General features: G+C 38.1%; 2 protein-coding genes across 2 annotated transcripts in view; one reads left to right on the top strand and one right to left on the bottom strand.

Annotated features, from left to right (window-relative positions):
* Positions 1-10,201, bottom strand: part of LOC140162795 (uncharacterized) — a 38,110-nt gene extending 27,909 nt beyond the window's left edge. The window contains 1 exon segment of the mRNA XM_072186096.1: positions 9,989-10,201. The gene's annotated coding sequence lies outside the window, so the exon portion shown is untranslated.
* Positions 10,202-10,758: 557 nt separating this feature from the next.
* LOC140162794 (GATOR2 complex protein WDR24-like) overlaps positions 10,759-24,633 on the top strand; it is a 31,205-nt gene continuing 17,330 nt past the window's right edge. The window contains 9 exon segments of the mRNA XM_072186095.1: positions 10,759-10,892; positions 13,622-13,726; positions 14,383-14,496; positions 16,077-16,261; positions 17,595-17,717; positions 18,781-18,912; positions 19,904-20,108; positions 22,686-22,789; positions 24,252-24,450. Of these exon segments, the coding sequence (XP_072042196.1) occupies positions 10,868-10,892; positions 13,622-13,726; positions 14,383-14,496; positions 16,077-16,261; positions 17,595-17,717; positions 18,781-18,912; positions 19,904-20,108; positions 22,686-22,789; positions 24,252-24,450 (1,192 nt within the window). The 5' untranslated portion in view covers positions 10,759-10,867.

The raw sequence follows: 24,633 nt of genomic DNA, 5'->3' as shown, positions 1-24,633 counted from the left end.
TCCGTTATATGCAAATTATAGTATGCAAATTATGTGTGTTCATGGATCTCATACTCCAAACTTAATGCCAGACAACTATGACGCGTCATAGAAGTAGCAATGTTTATATGGGTGTATAGTTCAGTGGTGAGACGAAAATATCGTGTGTACTGCCTTGCGTGACAATCTTCCAAAATTATACAAGATTTTCAGGATTTCATAGATTCCTCACATTATTTCAATGCTTCAGCTAGTAAATTTGTGAGTTTCCTATACTCAAAAATGTAGAATTTCTCTTGATTACTGAAGGAAAATTTGTGTTAGAAAGGGCACATGATAATCAGCTTAAGAAGTTAGGGTGCCGAATTTTGAACCACATTCGGCCTGCAAGTTGCAACACTGCAATTGCATAACGTTGCCTCTACCGGCACAGATAGTAAAGTTTGACTGTTTCACATCATCTAGTAAATTTCCTTCCAAATGACAAAATTACCCAGTAATAAGCTTAACAAATGTTACAGTTTTCCATGCATGGGTGGCCATGTGGTAATTATTGTCGCAAAATTTTTCAAAACATGATCAGTCACAAAATATCTGCTTGTATTTGCAAAATTTGGGACCCGAAAAAATTACCCCGGACCCGAAATGTTTGGAAATGGGGTTGAAGGGTCCAATGGACCCGTGAATTTTGACCCAGCGCTAACCCTGGAGGGAGTACTCCCGCCAGACCTTGCTGTACTTGTTACAGTACTGCTACATTGTAGGCCCGCTCACACTCGCAGCTGTCATCCCGACACCAACAGCTAGAGGCCTACCCTGACCGCTCGGATCTGGGTTAGCCCCCTGTCGGCTGGCTTGGGCAACAGCTGGTGGCGCTGCGAGACCTCCGCTGGGCGTTCCATGCCATGGCGCAAGGCCATGGAAGAAACCTCCCTGCGGTGGGAACCACGGGGCATAACCCAATGGTAGCTGACCCTGCAAGGATCCGCCACCCGGGTAGCCCCATGGTACCGCAGCACCGGCACCGCCTCCCCCCTGTTGCCACAACACCTGTGGAAACAAGGGCGGGTACTGCGGTACCGACGCAGCACCAGCCTGGGTACCCGCGAGCAGGGTTATAGCCACGCTGGTCAGTGCCGGTCGACCGGCACTAAAAAAATATTAAAAAATTTAATTTTGTTCCCACAAATGTTTTATTTATCATAAAAAGAGTAAAAAAACCAAAACAATTTTTTGGGGTATACCCCCTAGCCTATTCCCAGATCCCTGTGTTCGCTAAAAAGAGTGTGCCCTGAGCCAGCCCTCTAATTGGATAGTAAAATTAGCCGGCACTCAACTTGGGCTAGCTATAACCCTGCCCGCGAGGGCTCCCGGCTGTGTAGCCTACTGCTGTACCCCGACTGCACATAGTTCCCCGTGAAGGGATCTAGTCGTGCATCAAGGTACCCCGTGGTACCAGCGGCTCCCTGGCTGAAGGAAACCTGCCGTGTACCTCGCCGTGAGTAGAGTTTGCTAGTAAAGTTAGAAAGTTAGAAAAAGAAATTCCGACCGACCCAATTGTTAATATACATTTGAGGGCAAGCAAACATTTTTTTGTCTTGGCCTAAGGGGGGTTTTTCTAAAAAATTTCTCTAAAAAATCATTTTGGTACATACATGTATTTAACACCAACAACCAAAGGCCGGCGTTGACAGATCCTGTCTGAATCCTGTCGACAAAGTGAATTTGTCAACATATCGACAGAACTTCGTCCATGGCGACATCGTGCTCAGGCAATGGCCCAGTATAGTGGGGATTATGCACTTTCAGTTTCCCACGTGTTTGAACGTTAATTGGATTGCGTACTTTTTCGATGTCTAGTGAGCAAATTTCTTCAATATTTTGAGAAAATGATGTCAAATTTTCTGTTCTATATTGTTTGGTAATATGTCTTTTGCCAATAGTATGTTTAAAGTTGTAATTTTGTGTTTTTGATCGCAAAGATCGGATATTTTCGTTCGATTCAATTCTGAACCCTTCGCATAAGGGTGCCGATTTGCAGAACTTTGACGATAATTTTGCCTTTTGGACACTAAAATGCATTTGATCCTTAATTTTGTTTCAACCGAGTCTTAAATTAGCAAGCACAATAAGGTTGGTACCACTTTTATGTACATTGATAAAATTTTAAACATTTTTTTCAAGTTTCTAACCGGCGCAAATCGTTAAGTGTGTATTACCCATTGACATCCAAAATGGCGCAAGCCAGTCCTTAATATACGTACGGCGTATATAGGACTGGCAAGCGAGTCTAGCCCAGTAAAACTTCGTCAGGCAAGCTAATTTTTACTCAAAATATTGGCCATTTCCAATGTATTTTCAACAAAATGCAATGCCAAATCTTAACTTTTACCTAACTATTTCGCCAACTTTTCATGTTATTTGCCTTCAGGGGTCATACTTTTGGCAGTATTTTGCCTTGTTTTCCGGTGTAAATTGTACACTTTATCGCTACCGGCTCGCTATGAAGACGGCCATCTTGAATTTTGCTGAAATTGCCGACGGTATTTCTAGATATTTTTAGGTTAAAATTTTTAACATTCAAAAGAGTGCTACGGACAAACTAATTGTGATAAAATGCTCAAATTTCTTGAGCAGTTTGAACTAGTGATCATCTTCATAGCTATTTACTTAAAAACAGCAAATGGATGTAAACTTGCGAAAAATCATGAAAAGCGCCCTCGTGCTCAATTTTGACCCAAAATGTCAATTTTCAAAATTAGGTATTTTGAGCTCATTTACATATTTAGACACCAAAATCAGAGCAACATGCTAGAAAAGGATTACTTTGAAGGATTTTGTACTCGAATCCACTCCCTCCACAATGATAAGGTATGGTGACACAAGAGGGCGCTGCACACTTTTTTCTCGGACACCAGGCCATATTATATAGAACAAAAAAAAACTGTTTAGATTTAGAAACAAAAATAACCAAAAAAGTTATTTTGGCTTCGATATAGCCCACTGCTATTGATACCCCATTTGTATTTCAATGAATATCACCTTTAATTTTCTGCAAGTTCAGGGGTCCTTGCGGACATTGGAGTGTTTAGTTCTAGCGCGCTAGCGCTGCCCCTGAGCTGAGCGGAAGATCGTGATGGTCCCCAGTAAGTTTTTCTGCACAGCATGCTTAGATAGATTGGGAGCCAAGCAGTGTTTGATTTACCTGGATTAGCGTAGCAAAATGCTACTCACAATTTTGGAATTGCTACATTGTACTCAAATCTGAAAATGAGTAGCAGTTTTTGCTACACAAAAAATATACGAAAATTGATCACTGGCCACTGCATTTGTCTACGAACTTGCAAGAAGAGAGAAAAAAAGATGATAGATACAGTTATGGCAGGAATTCTCCTGAAAGTAGGAATGTTTTTGCGATGGTAAAAGGTATACAAAAAACCAAAAAAATATGGTGAAAATAATTGCTACTCACAATTTTGAAATTGCTACTCAAATCTGAAAGGGAGTAGCAGTTTTTGCTACACACAAAAAAATAGATGAAAAACACTGGAGCCAAGTTCAGCCAACATGACACGGCGAACTGCATGAAGGTTTTTACCCGTAGTAAATTTGTGTGGCGGTACTTGCTATTGGGGAAATGTACACAACAAATTCCCACCATAGCGAGATAGACACCCCCAAGGACGCAACGCACACCGACATTGCCTGGCTAATAATTACTTGGTACAGCACTCAGCAGAGATACTAAAATCAATACCCGGGATCGATACACATGAATGTGCTATGCACGATTTGATATTCAGACGATAAATCTTTGGATACCGGGATAGAAAATGATGAATTTATTTATTCTAAAGAAGCCAGATTTTGTTCCTTGCACTTGAATGTGTGTTGAACGGATATGATAGTTGTTACCTTGCGTCTTGAGAAAGAACCGTGCGTCTTGAACTCAAAAACTGACAAAAATTCTGATTTTATATGTGACAAACTATAGCGTAGGCTAGCTGCACTCACTCGTGGAGGCTAGTGTTGGCCGATCCAACCCAAGATCGGATCTGCCGATCTCCGATCTGAAAATTAGCAGATCGGGCCGATCCGATCCCGATTCAGATTCCTTAAATGTTATTCTACAACCAGTACAAGTTCATTCAAGTCGGGCCCCAGTAATGTTAACGGTCAAAGCTTAATTCCCCAAACCTGCTATGTAATATGATGACCGTTTTTAGAGGTTTTTCATGTCAATATCAACCCAAATAAAATACCATTTTACACCCCAAGTCGAGTGTTAAAGTGTTTACAAATTTTTCCCAGGGACGCACTGTACAGTCGGGAGTGTTGTCACTGAGTGGATAATATAAAATACAGTATGAAACGACATGATTCTTGTGGTGGTAACAACGTTTTTTGGAAATATATTGGCATTAAATAGTAGTAATGTTACATAAGGAAGTAATGGTAAGCTTAAAGAATTGTTGTGTACTTTTATTACTGTCAAGTTCAGAGATCGGTAAGCTAGATCGGCAGCTGATAGCTCATCTGCCGATTCAGATTCAAGGCTGATGCAGTCCATATCGGCACCGATCTCCGATTCACAGATCGGTATCGGCCAACATTAGTGGAGGCTGGAGGCGGTCTAAAAGCAGACGACCTCATGGCGTATACATGCTCACTCACACATATTGGTGTGAGGGAGTCCCGGGAATTCGAGTCCTGCCCGAGAATCCTATTACACGGGCAGGAAATTCCCTGCCCGGATACCCGAAATTTAAAATTTAAAACATTTTTTTTTTTTGGTTTTGTAGTGTCTCTGGCCCTAGACTTTAAATGCTAGGATCATTCATGGTTGACCTAAAAAAAAATTGAAAAAACATGTTTCACGTCCGGGTTTTTTACAAAAAGGAGGAAGAGGGGGCTTTTTATTTTTTATTGCAAAATCAGTGTAAAATACCCATAATTAGAGCTGTTTTAGCGTACACAATAATGCCTGGAAAAAGGAGGAGGCCTCTTTTATTTGTTGTTCTGAGAGATAGGCCCCCTCTAACTATCACAAAACCTTATAAAAGTGATTTTTGTATATTAGCAAGGCTATAGAAAGCATCTCTACTTCCTAGACATAGTTTTTGCAAAGTTATAAAAATAAAATTGAAGAAACCTCAAAAAAGGAAGCAGGAGGGGACGTGAAACATGTTTATTTTTTTAATTGGCCTAATGTTTTTTGTGTTTAATATGAAAATTGATATCAAAATGCATTGAATTATTTGAATGCAAATTTTTTTTTTTTTTTAATTTTTTTTTATTGCAATTGCGGGTACCCGGTTACCCGCCCGAAAAATGCGCCGGGTACCCGGGCACAAAATTACCCGAAAATCACACCCCTACTCACACACAGAGCTAGGTCAATTACCATGTACCAGGCTATTGTCAGTAGCTAAACTTTAGTCGGATGTCCGGCCTCGGCTCATTATGCGTCTCAAAACTATTTAAACAGGTTGGAACAAAATGGCCATCCTCCTGAACACGGGACCAAAGGCTTTATGTGACTTCAGAATCACGGACGAAGCACATACACTAGGCCTACCTATATCTGCACGTGCTAAGCAGTGGGGGCAAGAAGAAATTCTTTAAAGTTTAATTAAATTACTGAACTTAATTGAAGGATTCCCGACCATAGGAACTTTGGGGAGGGAAGAGAATTTTCACCTAAGCAAAAGCCGAAGGCTCAAACCATTGTTACCTGTTCAGCACAATGTCTTAACCACTCGGCCATCTCGCCCTCGCCTAGCCCTAGAACTCTGGCCATAGTATCCGTTTTTACTTAACTACTAGGGCCAGAGGCACTTACATTGAAAAATTTGTTGGAGATGCTCGAACGATCCAGTACAAAAAATGACAGCATTTCAATGCTTGATCGAGGTCACTAATTAACATGATAAAACCCACTTGAGAACACACAATCGCCGGTCATTTCTAAAGATGCATTTATACTCAATCGCTTTTGGAGAAACCTGAATCGCATGCATGGTCAGTGTACTAAATCGCCGTCGTATTTGCCTGCTGAGCATGCGCATGATTCGCTGTTTTTCAAAAGCGACACGTAGGCCTATATTGACACTCTCTGTCGGTCAACGTTCTCTAAAATTGCACACATAACTTGTGCAGTTAGCGACAAGTCAATGATTCAGTCTGGGTATAAACACAGCTTTACACAATGACTAGGCTAGACATGTTCACATTCCTTATTATAGAGGGCGACATTCAATCCAAAAAGTTTGGACCACAGCAGCTCAAAGTCAATGGCTTAACTGTGTAATCCCCCATAGGGAAATACAAAAATTTGAAATTTGGACACCAGAAACTTGACGACGTAGTCTAAAAAGTGCCGGTACTTTATCCTTGATATAGAAGTCAGCATGCAGTGAAAGTTAGATTTCATAAAATAAAATCGCCTTTGTGTAAAATGGATCGCCGTGGTGAAAAATGATGCATTACATGCCTTTTTTGTACAGTAAGTCATTGTAAGGCATTGTCATTGATGGTCGCAGAAAAGTGCAGTTTTTAAAAACAGACATTTGCCCATAACTTCGCTAATTTTTGACCTACAGACATGGTTGCCCTTACCATAAGTCGAGGCTAAATAAGCCTTACCTTAGCCTCAACTTGGCCTCGATATCTTTTGAGGCTAAAAATTAACCTCAACTTAGCCATCGAGGCTAAGAAATTAACCTTATCGGTGACAAGGCTAAGAAATTAACCTCGTCTTAGCCTGAAATGTTTTTGAGGCTAAAAAGTTAACCTCGTCTTGGCCTGCTTTAATTTTGAGGCTAAAATTAACCTCGACTTTTTTGAGGCTATTATTAGCCTCAAAAATATGGTCACATGATAGGTCAGAGGTCACCAACTGTCAGGGAGCAGAATTACTGTATGCTGCTCAGAATTGCCAATAATTTTGAAAAATTAACAGTTTAAGGGCGTACTACACCCATATATTGGTTTGATTGGTCTAAAAACATATTTTTTCATTTATAGCGAGGCGATATATGCACGGATCATGTGAAATAAAAAAATTTAAAAAAATAAATAAAAAAGGTGTTTTAAACCATTGTATAGTAAGTCATTTTAGCCCTATATATTTTTTTTTTATTTTATCCTGGTAACTCAGATGCGTGTTTCATAACAAACCATAATTTATTCTTTTCAACATGTTCAAGTAGGGTACATGAATAGAATACATTAAATCCTTTGTTATACTCTCTATAGAAAATCTAGTGGTGCTTGCAAAATATATAACACTGAATAAATTAAATAAACACTTACACAATAGATGCATAGTCATTAGTCAATTTGATATTGATGTTGTTATTGATGTGTTGTTAGGAGAAGAAAAGGCTATTAGGTCACAGTATGTCAGGTTATAGGTCAATTGGTTCAGGTCAAATTTAAGCATCAATTTTGAATACACATGTGAGAGTCTGTGATACAAAATGTATCATAATGAGGAATAATTTTGATATTCTGTCTTTAACTGGATATATATCGAGAAGTGCAAGGTGGATATACTAATATACCTTGGGATGTAAATGGTGAGTACAATTTAGAATGCTTAGTTGAGATGGATTTCACAAATAAATATAAAATAGTTACCAAAATCACAAAAGCTAAGCTTACAGAAAACTACCCAATATGGTGGTATAGGTGACAAGAAATACAATTTTTTCAACATTGCTGTAGTATGGTTGTGGTAACCTGTTACCTATGGCTTAATTAAGTTTCAGTGAAATAATGTCACAAGTTAAAAATACAAAATATAGCTCAACATTGAAAATAGAAGCATTTTAACCAGTTCCTTTTTGATAGTTGTGGAGCACCAAGTTCATGAAGTCATAAAAGAAATCAGGAACCACTTATTCCCATTTTACATATCAACTTTATTTCCCTAACGTGTTAGCAACACATATCCAAAATTTTAACGAAATCCGTTGATATTAAGCTTTCCAAAATGAAGTGAATTTAAATCATCAGTGATGTACCACCTTTTGGCTTCTACTTTTAAAAGCATGTAAGCTACGTTGATACCGATGCCACCAATAAAACGAGAAGATTTGCCCTTCATTTTGCATACCACTTTGTCCAATTTTTTTTTGTAATTTCTTCACAAAATGCAAAAAAATGCAAAAAAAAATCAATGGGTGTAGTACCCCCTTAAAGGGTATTTTAGGCTTTTTTACCGGTGCCTAGTTCATGGGGAGCATAGCAACCATTTCTCTGGAAGAAAAATCAGCTTTTCGTAAGTTTCAAAGTCTGTATTTTATTGCTTCTTTTTCATCAAGAAATATGGCCTTTTTGAGGTTGTTGAATTCAACAGACATGCATGTATTGTAGTCTGCAGACATGTATACTGCAGTTTGATGCTGGCTGACCCTGGTGAAAACGTGTATGATGTTGTTAGGGTGTTATGTTAATTGATGTTTGGGGATGTTTGTACTTTAAATTGGGGGTGGGTTATTTAGAGAGTTCAAATATGGTGAGTTAATGTTGTTGGGAAAGTTCAAATAATGAAATAAGGTTGTCATATTGGAAGTGTTATGTTTGGTATTTGGGATGAAGTGGTGTGCACTGTGCATGCAATATATGTCAATGTATTGGAGATGTTTCTACTTTGAAGTGGGGGAGGGTCCCGGGGGAGGGTCATCTGGAGAGTTCAAGTGTGGTGAGTTTTCACCTACACCCGATTTGAAAAGAGTTAGATGCGGGAGTTCTATTTGGTAAAAGTTGAGATGTGGACATGTGGTATGGGGATGTTTGTACTTTTAAGTGGGGGATGGTCATTTTGAGAGTTCTTATGGTGAGTTGTCACCTTCAGCATATTAAAAGAGTTGTTTGGTGACATTGGGATATGGTGTGTCATAAAGATAAACTCTTCCAATACGCTAAAGGTGACAACTCTACATATTTGAACTCTCCAAATTACCCCCCTCCCCACTTCAAAATACAACTGTCCCATAACATTGACAGCACACCATATCCCAACTTTACAAACAAAACTTTCCAATACTAGTATGCTCAAGATGACAATTAACTTGCACCATATTGGAACTCTTACCAAATGACAACTCACCATAGTTGGATTTTCCAATTGACAACTCACCATATTGGAACTCTCCAAATGCAACTCACCAAATAACCCTACCCCACTTCATAACACCCAAAAATATCAGTAACACTTATCACCTAGCTGGATCAATAAATAGCCCAACCGTCCCTGCATGCATGTAATGTTTAGCCTCGTAAAATAGCCTCAAATGAATAGCCTTGTCTTAATTAGCTTAGCCTCTAAATATTGCGAGGCTTAACTAATTTAAATAATTAGGCTAATTTTCAGGCTAAGGCGAGGCTAAGATGAGGCTAAGACAAGGCTAATTATTATGAGGCTAATATTCCGAGGCTAATATTTTGAGGCTAATAATGTGAGGCTATAATGATACGAGGCTAATTATTTGAGGCTAATTATGCTAATTATTTGAGGCTTATCTAATTTAAATAATTAGGCTAATTTTCAGGCTAAGGTGAGGCTAAGATAAGGCTAAGACGAGGCTAAGGATATTAAGGCTATCACGAGGCTTATTTTCTGAGACTGAGGTTAAGTTGAGGCTTAGATAAGGCCTCGACCTTTGGTAAGGGTGACCCCTCATTTTTTAAGTTAAATAATCACCTTTTTAAACAAAATAATTTCGATGTGAAATATCCTACTTGAAAATTTTGTGAACATGCCTAACTAGGCACAAAAGACCGTGTTCATGTACCGTTACTCAGCCAAACATGGCAGAGTAGGTCCCGGATCTTCTGTACATGTTCCCATCTCCTCAACGTTATACCTTTCCAACAAGGAAAGAGATACGAAAGGCGAACGTCTACCCTCGCCTCGATTATTACGATTATCTCGCCCTCATTTATTATTCATTTTTTGGGTTTTTTTTACACACAGCTTTAAAATTTAAGAGTTTATACTTACCACAACACACATTGAAAATTAATCCAAATGATGTCCTAAAGTCCAAAGATCCAAATCCACGTTCAAACAAAACAACGTTATTTTCCAGATTTGCAAGTTGGTGACGGAGTGCTGCCCGGTCTGGCCAGTGACCTGTGACCCGGAACATGCACACTGTACAGTCACCGTACGCCAATACGACCGTCAAACACGGCTTCAAATCATGGTTTTCCGTCCTTTGTCCGCATAAAAATCGAAAATGAAAATCCTCATAAAATGTTCACCTGAATTTACACTGTTTCAGGAGCACTTTCGTCTTCCTTTTGTCCAAATTTCATGTTTCTTTCCACGATTCCGAGCGAATCAACGTCGCCATCTTTCCGATACGGTGTTTTCCGGAGAGAAAATTGCGCTGATTATATGTCCAAATTATGCCAAATCTAGTATCATTATCGAGCTAAATGTTGCATCCCAGTAAAAAATGAAATTCTATTAACACATATTTGAGCTTTATTAATAAAACGTATTTGTATTTACGAAGATGTCACTGGATTTTTATTCATGATTTTCGATTGTCTTTCTTTTCATTTTCCGACATACACCCTAAGTGAAGGTCAAAGGTCATTTGTCTGATTACGTTGATAACATCATCGTCCCATCAACAGTTCAGTATTTTACCGTTTGTTGATATATGACCTTTCTTGTATATTTGGAACTTTGACTACAATTGAGGTTAACGTGAACCAAGGAAATGTTGTGATTGAAGTTGCTCATGTGCTCAGCTTGCTCTGCTTTATTATGCCTGCGAATTTATGAAGCATGATGATGATCTTCTGCACTCCTAAAGCTGATTTTATAAGCCTGTTTGTTTCGAGTGTGTAGTAAAAGAAATAAAAAAGAATGTCTCGAGGAGGAAGTGACGGGGGTAAGCAGTAAAGCACATTGACATTGGTTGCTGCTGCAATCCATACCATTTTAATACCAATGTACAATTTTGAATTTGAATGATATGCAATGCTGCATCACTCACTCACTCAGCTCATATGATGTTTAATACTTCAGTCTTTTATTTAATAAACATAATCATTATAACATCTACGTCTTTGTCTTTGTCCAAATACTGGCCAACACTCCTGATGGAGTCAGACACGGTCAGAAACCTGAACGGACGATTATCATAATCTTTCAACACATATTTAAAGTAGGTATGCCAGGCAAACCTATAGTTAACACATTTGCTAGTCAGCCAAATTCGCCGATAATGTCAATGCATATTTACATAGAAATTAAAAACAACTGGTCGAAGAAGGAAACCTACATAAATATGTTTTCTATACTTCACTTGACCCAAATATATGATTTTTTATGGTGATAAGACAATCGCACATGGAATTTTAGTGGGATTTTGATAGCAGTTCCATTAAAAAAAGCTGCTATCATAATGAGACTAAGATCTAGAAACACCCCCGAAATGCCGTTTTGGGAAATTTTGCTAGCTGAATCTTTTTGATGAAAGTCAATCTTTGACAAGATGTTATTTTGATTCTGATCGTGTTATGAAAAAAAGGTTTTCAGTTTTGGTTTTGTTTACTCAAGGGCTTTAATTTGATATATAAAATGATGCAGTTTGATGGCAAATTTGAATTCACCTAGCATGTATTTAAAACCATATTAGGCCCTTTGCACTTGATTATTAGTTTCCTGTTATTGATTTTGAAAAAGGGACGAGGTGACTTTTAATTATTAATTATTAATTATCTTTTATTTTTTTATTTAGTTTGAACTATTACAAGCAACTATTGACACGTTTTGACTAGAGCAGGCATTTTTAATTAATTAAAATTATTTTAATAATTAACATTATTTTACAACAATATTTGATTTTATAAATAAGTGAAGGTGGAGTTGTACTCTTTGTTCATTCATCATTATTGTTGATATTATTAAAGTCAGAAGATATGGCAAGTAGAAGTAGTTGAAAGTTATTTTAAAGGAGAAAATTAGAAATAAAAATAAAATAATTAATTATTTTGAGATTTTCAATTTTGGACGCGGGCGGTAAACAGGAAACTAATAATCAAGTGCGAAGGGCCTTATAACATTTCTTTAAAAATAGATTAGTATTCATTTTCAATAAAATGTTAGCATTTACTGTCAGATATGTCCCCTTCTAATTTTGAGCCGAACAAGTGAGGTAAAGCAAAGAAAATTGGAATTTACTACTATGCATGTTACTCCAGCGGTGAACTTGTAATATGGTACGATCCTCTGGCGTGTGTGTGTGTCCCGCACGCCGTGTACGTAGTACATGTACTGTGTTGACATCGCACGCAGTGTCCGAAATAAGGAAAATGTGGAGGTTGTCCCGAGTGCAACTATTAGCATGAATTCTGCTTGTCCTCAAAACATTTTGTCCCCAAAATATATACATGTATGTCAGTTTTTGAGTGCAAAGAATCCATATAGTGGTTGTCCAAGGGATAAGTACATAGCTCAATATGGTTGTCCCCAGTGATTTTTGGACAAGAGGATAAGTGCTTATTTCAAACACTGATCGCACGTATACACGGTCGACTAATATTTATATCGTAATAATAAAACAAAGGTTTTTTTTTTTTTTTTTTACGACATGGCATAACTGGGCATTAACAGCAGAGACAAATAAATCATTTAGAAGCTGCTGACGAGGATGCACCCAGAAAGCGATTAACCTCCCTGCTAAAGCTGGCCCTCGATCTAATGGCTGGAATTTGGGCAGGTAGAGAATTCCATAATTGGGCTGTAGATGGTAGAAATGATCTTTCATGGCTGACAAGGTTTGATCTTGGGACTTCCACTGCTAGGTCATGGGATCTCACAGACCGTCGCAACCTGGGGTCATGGACATGGATGTCTGGCATCAGCTGGCATAACAACTCAGGGGCCTCCTTGTAAAACATACGATGGAAGAGGGTGGCGGTTTCCGGCGGTTTATTCAAAATCTCAGATTTTGACAAAACTACAGCACCTAAAGTCTTGATTTTTGCAGAGAATCTTTGTTTACTACTAAAGTACATTACAATCGTGTAAAAACCTGAATTTCACAATTTTTTGAGGGCGTTCTCCTCAGCAAATGTTATATATATGGCTTAAAACTGCAATATTCCACCGAAAAGTTTTTAAATTTGACACAAAACGTTCCAACCTAGCTCATCACCTAAATTAGGTGGGGTGGGGGCACTTTAAAACGATGTGGTTTGTCCAATATGAGGTACTTCCATAAACTTTGTGTATATCGCTATTCGTCTAATACGTCTTGTTTGTCCCCATCAGCTGCATGAAGCTCCCGATATTAATTATGATAATTATAATCCGCGAGCTAAATACACGCATTGTAGGCGCTGGAATGAAATACCAATTTTCATTTGTTTGGTTCAAAATTAAAAGGGGGCAATGCGTTCAGTAGCTATCAGTGAAAACTAACATGTAAATTTAATTTATTTTTATAAACTAAATTGTAAAAAAACCCAACCCAAATAGGACCCTCGAGATGGGGGGGGGGGGTCACAGGTCCAGTGTGCCAATGTCTGGGTCTGCGTCTGCTAATTATTGTGAAGACATTAGGAAGTGCAACCAGTAGTAATTGATAAAAATTTCTTTTGTGCTATTCCTCAGTGCGTAGTACCCTGGGTCGCACCATGCATGTCAAGGTAGACGGCGGCATCAATGCACTCAGTTCATCCAGAGATTCTTCACAAGTTGTGGTTGCCGGGAGAAGTGGTAAGTACAAAGAGTAGAAATAAGATGAACAGGTTTAGCCCCACGGGCACTACAACTGCCTTTCTTAGAGTACCACTGTTTGGTTATAATTACATGTTGTATAATCATCTGAGTAACCAATCAATTAGCTTTTTAAAACTTTGACTAATTTTGAGCTCAAGCCCTATTGACTATAATAGTTCTCTGATTGGCTCAATATGCAGACATGTGAGCTTGGGGTTGGGAGGTACCACCACTCAGTTTTGGAGCCCACCACTCAGTTTTGGAGTCCACCACTCAGTTTTGGAGTCCACCACTCAACTGCAATTTTAGCACTGGAGCCCACCACTCAGAGGTTACAATTGCATAATTTGATTGAATTAGTCAATTGCCAAATATGCAAGATTTTCATCAAATACCACACAGCACTAAAAATATCCTAGCTACAACCCTGCCACTGCTTCTTAATGGATTGAGAATGAATTGTGAAAGAATAGTATTTACAATTATTTACAGCACAAACTTTTGTAGTGAGCTTTTTTAGGGATGTCAACCAGTTAAAAAGGAACCAAAACCATTGTGTCTATGATTTTCTTACCAACGTCATATACATTAATTGTTGATTGATTTGATAATATATATACTCTGTTGTTTTATTTATCATTGTTTATTTCTAGTCTTCAAGATTTTCCACATTGAGGACCTAGGATTCCAGGAGAGAATTGACTTAAGAGTTGGGCGAATCACACTGAAATATAGCTGTAATGATGTCATGTGGCACCCTCATAAAGGTAATCTTGTTCTTGCATTTGTGTGTGCTGGTGGGTGTATTTTCGTTAATCTTCCTCACACTTGAGATTGAGATTTTTGGGTAAGAAGAAAGGTCATGATATAATTATATATTTCATGTAACCCCAATAAAATTTAATGCCTGTGATATTTTTGTTCTAAGTTTTTTCTTTCGTTTCATCCTTCCTCTCCTCTCTCTCTTCCTTCCTTCCTTCCTTCCTTCTTTCCTTCCTTCCTTCCTTCCTTCCTTCCTTCCTTCCTTCCTTCCTTCCTTCCTTCCTCCCTTTTCCACTCCTCTTTCTTTCTTTCCTTCCTGCCCAGCATTGGACGTAAGACATTTTTTATGCGTAGCATATTCAGCTTGCACTACTTGATTTTTGTTACATTTGCACTCTTCACTATATACAGCCTGTCTCAAAAAAAATTGTGCAACTGAAAAGTGCCCTCTTTGGCAATTAGAAAATACCGTTGTGGCATAATGCTTACATCAACGTCAAGGGCGTAGTCTTAGCTCTCATATGCCGTTTGTTCTGTTCAGTTTGCTTGTTTTAATCTCGAGATATGCTTACTTAACAACGAAAGGGTGAAATCACAATTGTGCCACTTTTACTAGGGAAGAGGGCTGTACATGTAAATCAATGATAGCATCAAGTTTATCAAGAGTTCCTTCGTGAAATCAAAAGAATGCACCAACTGCACAACAATACACAATTGTTTTTACTGTTTTACTGTTTTATCATGATACAGGGATAATGATCCTCTTTTTGCACTTACGACAAATTAAAAGATAAATATTTCACATTCTGCTGTAAAATTAAATACATGTGCATGTCAATGATTTCATTATGGTAAATACTGTTCACTTTGTCACTCAAGACATGTTAAAAGACAAACAAATATTGCACACTTATAGGTTAATGAACTTAGACAGACAAGTTCATGAAATTTGACAAAATAATGATATTAGACAAAATAATGCATGCGCGCCGATGTTGATGCGTCTAATGCACGAGCCCCGAAGAGGGGAGTGCATTAGACGCATCAACACCAGCTATCATTGGTTTACATTTACAGCCCTATTGCCTAGTAAAAGTGGCACAATTGTGATTTTACCCTTCCGTTGTTAACTAAACATATCTCGAGATAAAAAGAGCAAATTGAACAGAACAAACGATATTTGAGAGCTAAGACTATGCCCTTGACGTTGATGTAAGCATCATGCCACAAAGGTATTTTCTAATTGCCACAGAGGGGGCTTTTCACTTGCACAATTTTTTTTGAGACAGGCTGTAAGTCTATGGCATAAAATTGCTACACATTTCCAATTGAGTAGCATTTTGCTCCGTGATACCGGCTATGGCCAACGCTGTTCCTGCCTTCCTTCATATTTTTGTAAAATACTCAGACCATGCAGGCTAAAATGCCTACATGTATTGTATAAGCATGAAAAAGAAAGAATTAAAAGACAAGGAAAAGAAGGCTAAAACAAGGAGAAGAAGGTCACTCGCAACAAATCATGGATTGAACAATTTTACTGCTAGTTGCTAAAGTAGGTTTGAATACCTTGTTTATTTTCTTTCAGATGAGCTGTTAGCAACAGGCGCAACCAATGGCAATGTAATAATATGGGATCTAAATAAAATCAAAGGTAACAAGATGGACATCACATTCAGTGATCACAAAAGGACGGTTAATAAAGTCTGCTTTCATCCCAGTGAATCAAATCTGCTGTTAAGTGGCTCGCAAGGCGGATCCATGAAGTGTTTTGTGAGTATTTCTGTTAGACTAATTGTAGCGAAGAAAAAGGATGTTGCAACAGTGTATTCCTTCTGTATATGTCCGCATCTGTATGTAAGATCATGATACAGTTGTCCCTTAAACTCTATCACAGATGTTCAGAGTTTGATTACGTTCTGTGATCATGACTGCCATATTATGTGTGTCTTGAGGGCACCTGTAATTTCCACCGAAATTGCCTGTCCAAAATTTGACCCGCCAACTTGATCCAGTCCTCTGCACCTTCTGTGGGTTTAGTCAGTAACAGCTGGTACTATAGCCTTGATTTATTAGTCTGGTCTTGGTTTGAGTTCACAGAACTTATTCAAGCGGTTTTTTTCAGACTTTATTGTGGCAAAACATTTGTCATGCCTGTTCTAGGAGTAAATTGTCCATCCAAAATGATGGGTGGCTAGCTATAAGACATTGTCATCCATGCTACATCTGGTCAGAGAATTCCAGTTGAACTATACACTAATCCGACGAGCCAAGTGATGGTCAGAATTCATTCCACCATTACTGGGGGCCATCCGCACCAAACTGATGTTGTAATTGGGTGGAAAAGCACTGCTTTAAAGTCAATCTTATATTATTTTGCATTGTAAACTTTCAGCATTTCTTTTGTCACATGGGTTGCAAAGCCTGCATCATTTCACATTTCAGCTAGGATGGCCCGCTTCAATGGCTTCAATTGTGTGGAACCGGGTTTGTCTATATTAGTAATCTTGCTGGAATTTTTTACAATTTTATTTTGAATTTCATTTGAAACTTGTTGAAATTGATAAAAGCTAGTTGAATTTTACACAATTTAGTCAGAAATTAGATCATCGGGCTCTTCTATTTGAAATCCACACTCCCCCTGTGGAAGATTTTGGAAATATGTTCCACAGAGGGAGTATGTATTTTAAATGGAATTAGCACATTAGGCAGCTCCATTTGAATTTCATACACCCTCTGAGAAAGATTCAACCCGAATCTTCCACAGACGGAGGGTGAGTTTCAAATAGAGCCGCCTAATGTGCTAATCCCATTTAAAATTCATACTCCCTCTGTGGAACATATTTCCAAAATCTTCTGCGGGGGCAGTGCGGATTTCAAATGGAATAGCCCATTTTGTTTGAAACTCCAAAATCTGCCACACATTTCCTATATTTATGGTGAAAATGGTTGCATCTGAAATGATTTAAGCTGTTGCATTTGGTTGGAATTCCAAATTTTTTCTTTATAGTGGGGTGTAATTTGTTGGCTGGAATATTTGTACTATGAGTTATTTGTAGAGTCTCTGTATTTTTATTATCTGACATTGTACCATTGTGATTTCTAGGACCTACGTACTGAGAAATGTGAGATGACGTTTCAGGGTGGTAATGATAGCGTTAGAGACCTACAGTTCAGTCCATACCAGTACTTCATTTTTGCCGCCACTTCTGACAATGGAAATATTCAGGTAAGTACTCATGATTTAAGAAAATTTTGTGGACTTCAATTTTATCCAATAATTTTTCCATTAAAGGGGCATTTTGTGATCCATGGTCTCATCCCCCACCTATTCCAAGAAAGTTTTAGATTTTTTGTACCATCAGAAACATAGGATTACATACATGTAATGTTTGTGTTCGAAAGTTAAGCGCAGCGGTAGTTCCTCGTTTTGCACCACTGAGGTCCCGGGTTCAAGCCCCGGCGTGGCCCAAGGACTCATGTGCACTTGGTTTATCCCGATTCCATGCTCGCTCTCGCAGGTTTTCTCCGGGATCTCCGGTTTCCTCCTGCTTTCAAAAAAATCGGTGATTAGTTGTTTGGTTATCAAAAACTTCCTTCATTTGGGGAGCTGCACAGATAATTGGTGGATGTTACAATCTTAGTGCGGATAGGTCTGCGCCTGAGGTTCGGCTGCAACTGGCCTAGATGATGCGATCTGATTGTGATGATTCACCACGGCAGCTTAAATTACAGCACTTTGAATCTTCAAGATCTAGCTAGAAAAAGGCGCTATATAAATCCGATATTTTTTATTTTTATTTTTTTATGTGCATAACCTTTCAAGCACGTTTCATTGTTTGACAAAGACATCATCCGATTTGTAAAGTCCATATGTCGACAGGCGGAAATTACAACACAGTGGCTTATGTGGTATCAAGGGGCATGGTGGCACAGTGGTCTAAGACTTTGACTCATAGTCATAAGTAGCCAGAGGTTGTCGGTTCGAGCCCCGACAGTGTCAACATGTTTTATACTTAGGCAAGGCTTTTTACCGCTATTGCCTTTCCACACTCAGTTGTACAAATGGATACCAGAATTTAAATATATGTCAGGAAGGTAATGAAGACATTAACAATTTTACTGTCAGCCTGTGGGTCAAGAGGAATGAAATTCTTAATACAATCTCAACTGTCACTACTGTGTTACATGTATATATATTACATTACATGTAATGTTTGCCAAGATTTCTCAGCCATTATAAACGAGGAGTTACATTTATCATAATTTTCATTGTATTTCTATTCTTTTAGCTGTGGGATTACAGGAGGAAAGACAAATTCTTACACCAGTTCATGGCTCACAATGGTCCAGCCTTTGGATTAGACTGGCATCCAGAAGAAAAACAATGGTTAGCAACCTGTGGAAGAGACAGAATTATTAAGGTTAGAACGTATTTAACTGAAGATTTTTTTCAAAGATGGAGCCAAAAGATGATTATTTATCACTCAGTAGACATTATGCTTAACCTCAGCTTAACCTCAGTTTTTTATTATGTTTCCTGGTTTTCCGTCATTCCATCCGTCCGTCTGTCTGAGGGTGCGACTGCAATTTCTCAGAATTGTTAAGGCGTATAGTGATGTGATTTGGTGGAGGGGTGGAAATTAGAAGTCTTCAAAATAAGCTAATTTAGCAGGTCATTTGCATAAATTTCATTTTGTGAAATTTCTCATATCTTGCGAGGCGTATACTGTAAAAAGTCCATGGTTAGCATGTGCTTACTATCGAGCGCTTTTGAAAACATGAAATTGCACCAAAGTCAGGCACTTTACCAACTGAGCTAATGTTGAGACACAAATTTGCAGGTTTTCTTGTTCGTATATAACTATGTGTATCAATGATTTGCTCAAAACCCTTTACACTTTTGTGGATGGGCCACTTCATGTTTGTATGTTTTAAAAGCGCTCAATAGTAAAGTAATAAGCACATTATGCTAAATATCAAGTTTCTACGGTAATGATGTAACTTGGTAAAGAGGTGGCAACCGACAATCTCCAAATTCCACTAGGTTTTCATTACAAAATATGCAATTTTCTTTTTAATTTTTTTTTTTTTTTTTTTTAAATTTTATTTATTCCCCCAGCTCCAAGTGAAATTGTTCCGGTTAGGGACGTGCGTGGCTGCGTGCATCCAAGAGTCTGAAAGGGGACCCATATTTGTACGAATTTTTCAAAAATTGGGACCTATTTATGTACCTGACGCCCAGATTAGGCTATTCCAGTTGAAATTCACACTACCCCTGTGGAAGATTTTGGAAATATCTGCCACAGGCAATCTCTGGTATAAAAATGGGTTAAAATTTCTCGGAAAATTTGTATAAAATGAGGGTCCATTTTCTGCCGTTGAACCATTACAATTTTTTTTTTATTTTTACAGGTGTGGAGATGGGATGAAAGACAACTTCATGAAGAGTACACAGTATTTACGATTGCCTCCGTGGCACGAGTCAAATGGCGTCCCGAGAAGAAGTATCACATAGCAAGCTGTTCTCAGGTTGTAGATCAGAGTGTGTGTGTCTGGGATATCAGGAGATCATACATGCCCTTTGCGGTATTTGAAGAGCACAATGATGTTGTATCAGGTATGCAAACCCAGGGGACACTATACAGTCTAGCCTCTCTTATCTGGACTTCTTTTATACCAATCTCTGTATATATCGGGACATGTGATCTTCATAGAAATACTTCGTTGGTCGAAGCAGCCAAAAAATTGATTTCTATTATCTAAATCAATATATTATTAAAAAATAACACTTTGATGTTTTGCAAAAGTTCATTTTATAAATTATGTATTTTGAAAGCTTGCTTGATTTATTGTTGTGAATGAGTTATGTACGTTTTACAAAAGTGTTGTTGTTTCAGCCCTCTTTACAACATAACTCAAGAACCACAGGATCTACAAACATATATCTGTGATATTTGAATTCTTCTACACACTCACTATGAAATGATCAATTTTGGCCAAAGTTCACTACCATTCTCAAGATGCTGAGAACTACCAAATCGCAACAGTTTAGAATAGTTGCTAATAACCTAATGGCTAAAATACTTTGAGAGCTCTTGATTTCATGCACTGTAGCATTTAGAAGAACATAACTATGTGGCATAAGGCACTCAAATACCATCTTTCAGTGTTATTATCCCATTTTGAGTAACATTTTGCCTTCTGAATGTTAGCATTTCTGGCAGAATTAAATATAATTTACTTATCCAGCCAATGCTTGGACTGTATAGTTGTAACATCTTGCTGGGGAGAAGGGGGTTGTTCTTTGTTACCCAGTATTGGCATTTGATTACCTCAGATGAGAGAGTCTTGATAAAATGTATCATGTATCAAGTTGTTATAAAATATATGTTGTAGGCATTATGCTTTAAATACGCGCACCCACATAAAAACTTAAAACTGTAATTTAACTTTATCTGGAAAAAAAAGGTTTTGGTGATTAAAACATCCACTAAAATGGACCGTGTGTCTTCTATGACATGATAGAAGGTACTAAAATAAAATCTTTTATCATTCTCTAATAGACCTTTTCAAATCAATTCATTCTGATTAAACCCAAAGTATGAAATAATTTCTTGAAAGCTCGCATAAAATCGGCACCACTTCAGCATCGCGTGCAGTCTGGAGATGGAATGTATAACATCTTGTCAAGCATGCAGTTTGTCTTGTCTTGTTACAGGCGCAAAGAAACGTGATCACATCAGTCAAGTCATAAGAGACCTTCATTGGCTCCCTATCAAGAAACGCATCATCTTCAAACTTCTTCTGATCATATACAAGGCTCTCAACAACGCTGCTCCAAACTACATAACCGAACTGCTCAAACCATACCATCCTATTTCTAGCCTTCGTTCCGCTTCTCATGAGCTTCTCGTCGTCCCAAAAAGCAGGACTAAATCATTCGGCGACAGGGCTTTTTTCCATCGCGGGCCCCAACCTGTGGAACAGTCTACCAATGGACATTCGCAAAGCAAGATCTGTTGAGCAGTTCAAGTCATTGCTAAAAACATACCTGTTTAATTTGGATATCTAATTCGTTCTTATATATGTGTTTCATATTTTTATTGCTTGCATATTATTATGTTGTTTCTGGTGCTATAATTGTATACATATTCATAATGATATGATCGTTCTGTATTTCACGAGGGTATTTTCTTTGCTTGACGCCTCGTTTTCCGCATCTTTCATCCTCGTGCAATATTGTTTGATCTTTTTGGATCTGTTCAGACTGTCTTATATTTATTATGTTATATTTTTATGCTATATGTATTACTTATCAATATGCCTGTGTATTAGCTTTTTGTAGTGGGTTGAGCTATATTGGTGTTGTTCTGTCTTTTGTGTTATTTGTCCTGCCTTGGACGGGTGCAACATCGGTTTTCTCTTCCCACGGCAAATAGTGTTGTTTTATAAATGCATTTCTGTTTGGCTTTATTTAATTGATTGCATCATTAATTGTTTAATTTTTTGCTTCAACCACTTGGCGTGTTTTTCTAGTGTCTCCGGGTTCTCGCGGCTGCTGCTTGTGTTCTTTTTGCCTCTCTCCCGTTCATCACTGCGAAAGCACGTCTGGTGGTGGTTATGATTTCGTTGTTCTCTGAATTAGCATTTATGCTGTGTTGTAATAATCTTGCTTGATTTTATCTTGTTTTGCTCTATTGGGCTTTTTAAATTTGTAGTATATCTTGTAGTTAAGGTTTTTTCTGTAAAGCGCATTGAGAAACTGTTTTGTTTGTAACGCGCTCTATAAGTGTTTATTATTATTATTATTATTATTATTATTGATGTTTTATGTTGCCAAGTGTCAATTTGTCCAAATCTAAGATGCTGAAAAATGACAGAACATTTGCACTTTTCTGTCCATTACTGTCAATTTGTCAAAGTGCCAAGGTGTTAGTTCAATATGTTAGGAAAATATATTACCTGATGACCTTCATGTTGATATTGGCTAAATAAGCTGTATTTTCGATCAAAAGGATACTGTGATTCATGACATTTCTTGTCCACCATTTTGACCACCTAGCCTATTGAATAAATACCTCTCACTGCAACTGGTTTTTCAAACTTTTCTGATCTTGATTTGAAATTGTCTATTGTTTAACACATCTCTAGTATTGAAGGTATCTCTAATTTTACTGCTGTGTTTTTATCACAGGTATTTTATGGCGTCAAGATCCACACATCTTCCTATCTGGTGGTAAAGACAGCATGCTGTATCAGCATGTATTTAAAGATGCCAAGAGACCTTCTGCTAGAGCTGTAAGTTATCATATAACCCAGGACATACCGTAAAACCTTGTCTACAAGCATATAGAGTGTTTTTGATGAAAGCTAATTTAATACGAAGCAGCCGTAAATATACCAATATAATAGATCGGTCTTTCAATAATACTTGTTTGTATACGCTTGCAGCGGTAATTTATTTGCTCAAGTTCCATAATATTATAATTCTGTGGATGGAAGGCGTCTGGATTAATTTAGCTTTCATCAAAAGCACTCTATATGCTTGTAGATGAGGTTTCACAGTACTCCATATTCAAGAAAAATACAGTACTAAATGTCTTGGATTTAAAAAAATATTATCCTGTTCTGGATTTAAAAATATATTATCCTGTTCTGTAAAAAAAACCCAGTGGGACTATTATAATCGAGCGATTACAGTAATATATAGACTGGCCCCAGTCTCGGTTCGGTTCCATCTCTGGATAATGTAACAATAAATAATTACATAATGCCCTATGAAAAAAATGCCAAAGTCCTGTAACCCTCCCCCCTTATTTTCCTCAATGCCAAAAACCCATTCCTCTTCATCCACAAATCGACACACACAGTCAACCATGCAGCAATATAGAAATATACTCGTATTATAAGTGAACGCGAGAGTCCATTGAGCGCTGATTCCTCGACTGGTCCAATCTGTTTGAGATCTCCCTTCCAAATAATCATTCAACGAAGCATGTCAATTACAAAAGCCCCGCCCCAGTTTCAATTCAAATATGGTAGCACAAAGCTATGCCGCGGGATGTGACGCAAGATCGGATGGGACACTTGTCAACAACTAAGAGGTATTGAGCTCAACCGACACGCGTCTGATAGACCCATGGTACGCGCAATAATAAAAGGCAACCACTCGACTCGAACTTAGGCCTATTGTCCATATTGCGTATATTATCGCGTGCAGTTTGCAAATGTTTGCACCTTATTTAGCTAGGGAAGCCTCTTCAAATACCCCCGCGCTGCCAAGCTGCGTTGATTGGTCGGATACAATATCGTTGTTTTAGTCGCTTACACGAACGTTAATGTAGTGAGAACATGGACGTGGTATGTAGAAAGTGAACTCCCACAAAATGCTGGGAGCTGGAAGGCAAATTGCTTACAGACTGGGAGGGTCCATGTATTGGGTTGATTTTTAATGCTATGTAATCTACATTACCAGTCGTTCTCCATGGACCCGAGGGAGGGTCTAAGTAATATATGGATCATTTCTTAATTGGAAGTCAGTTTGACTGATATTCCTTCCCATAATACAATATGCTGGTGCTAACAGCTCATTTGTTAGCACCCCACACACGGTATATCATCATCAGAGCGTAAAGTACATATTCCCGTGTGACGTACGCTACGAGTTGTTTCAGGATAAGTAATGAACAGGGAATTTTGGTCCGGTGGAAAAACCCAGGATCTAAATATTGATATTTCACTTTTGTTTCTTTGATACCAGAATCCTGTAGGAGTTTCAATGAGTATCTTTGGAGATCTCTGTCATGCGTTTACTGGCGGTAAATCTACGGTGAAATCGTCTGCCAATAATTACCCAGCGACAAGGCTTCCGTTTTCATGGAGGCGGAGCACGGAAGTACCTGAAATGTTTAGACAGTATGAGAGCACACTTATGGTTCATGAGTTACAAGAAACAAATAAGGTAATTGTTTGTTGTGTGTGTGTGCATTGGTAGATATCTTCAATTAGGGATTCAAATCATTCAATCATGTTTTACCGTTGTGCGTCACTGTTTAACAATGATGCATCCCCATGGTTTATTTAGCGAGGGTAACTTTACCTACTCGAGCGAAGTAAACCACACCGGACGTCTGCATGGTTCA

Source organism: Amphiura filiformis, chromosome 10 (genome assembly GCF_039555335.1).
Source record: "Amphiura filiformis chromosome 10, Afil_fr2py, whole genome shotgun sequence".
In the NCBI taxonomy this organism is placed as follows: domain Eukaryota; kingdom Metazoa; phylum Echinodermata; class Ophiuroidea; order Amphilepidida; family Amphiuridae; genus Amphiura; species Amphiura filiformis.
This window is presented reverse-complemented; position numbering and strand designations above follow the sequence as displayed.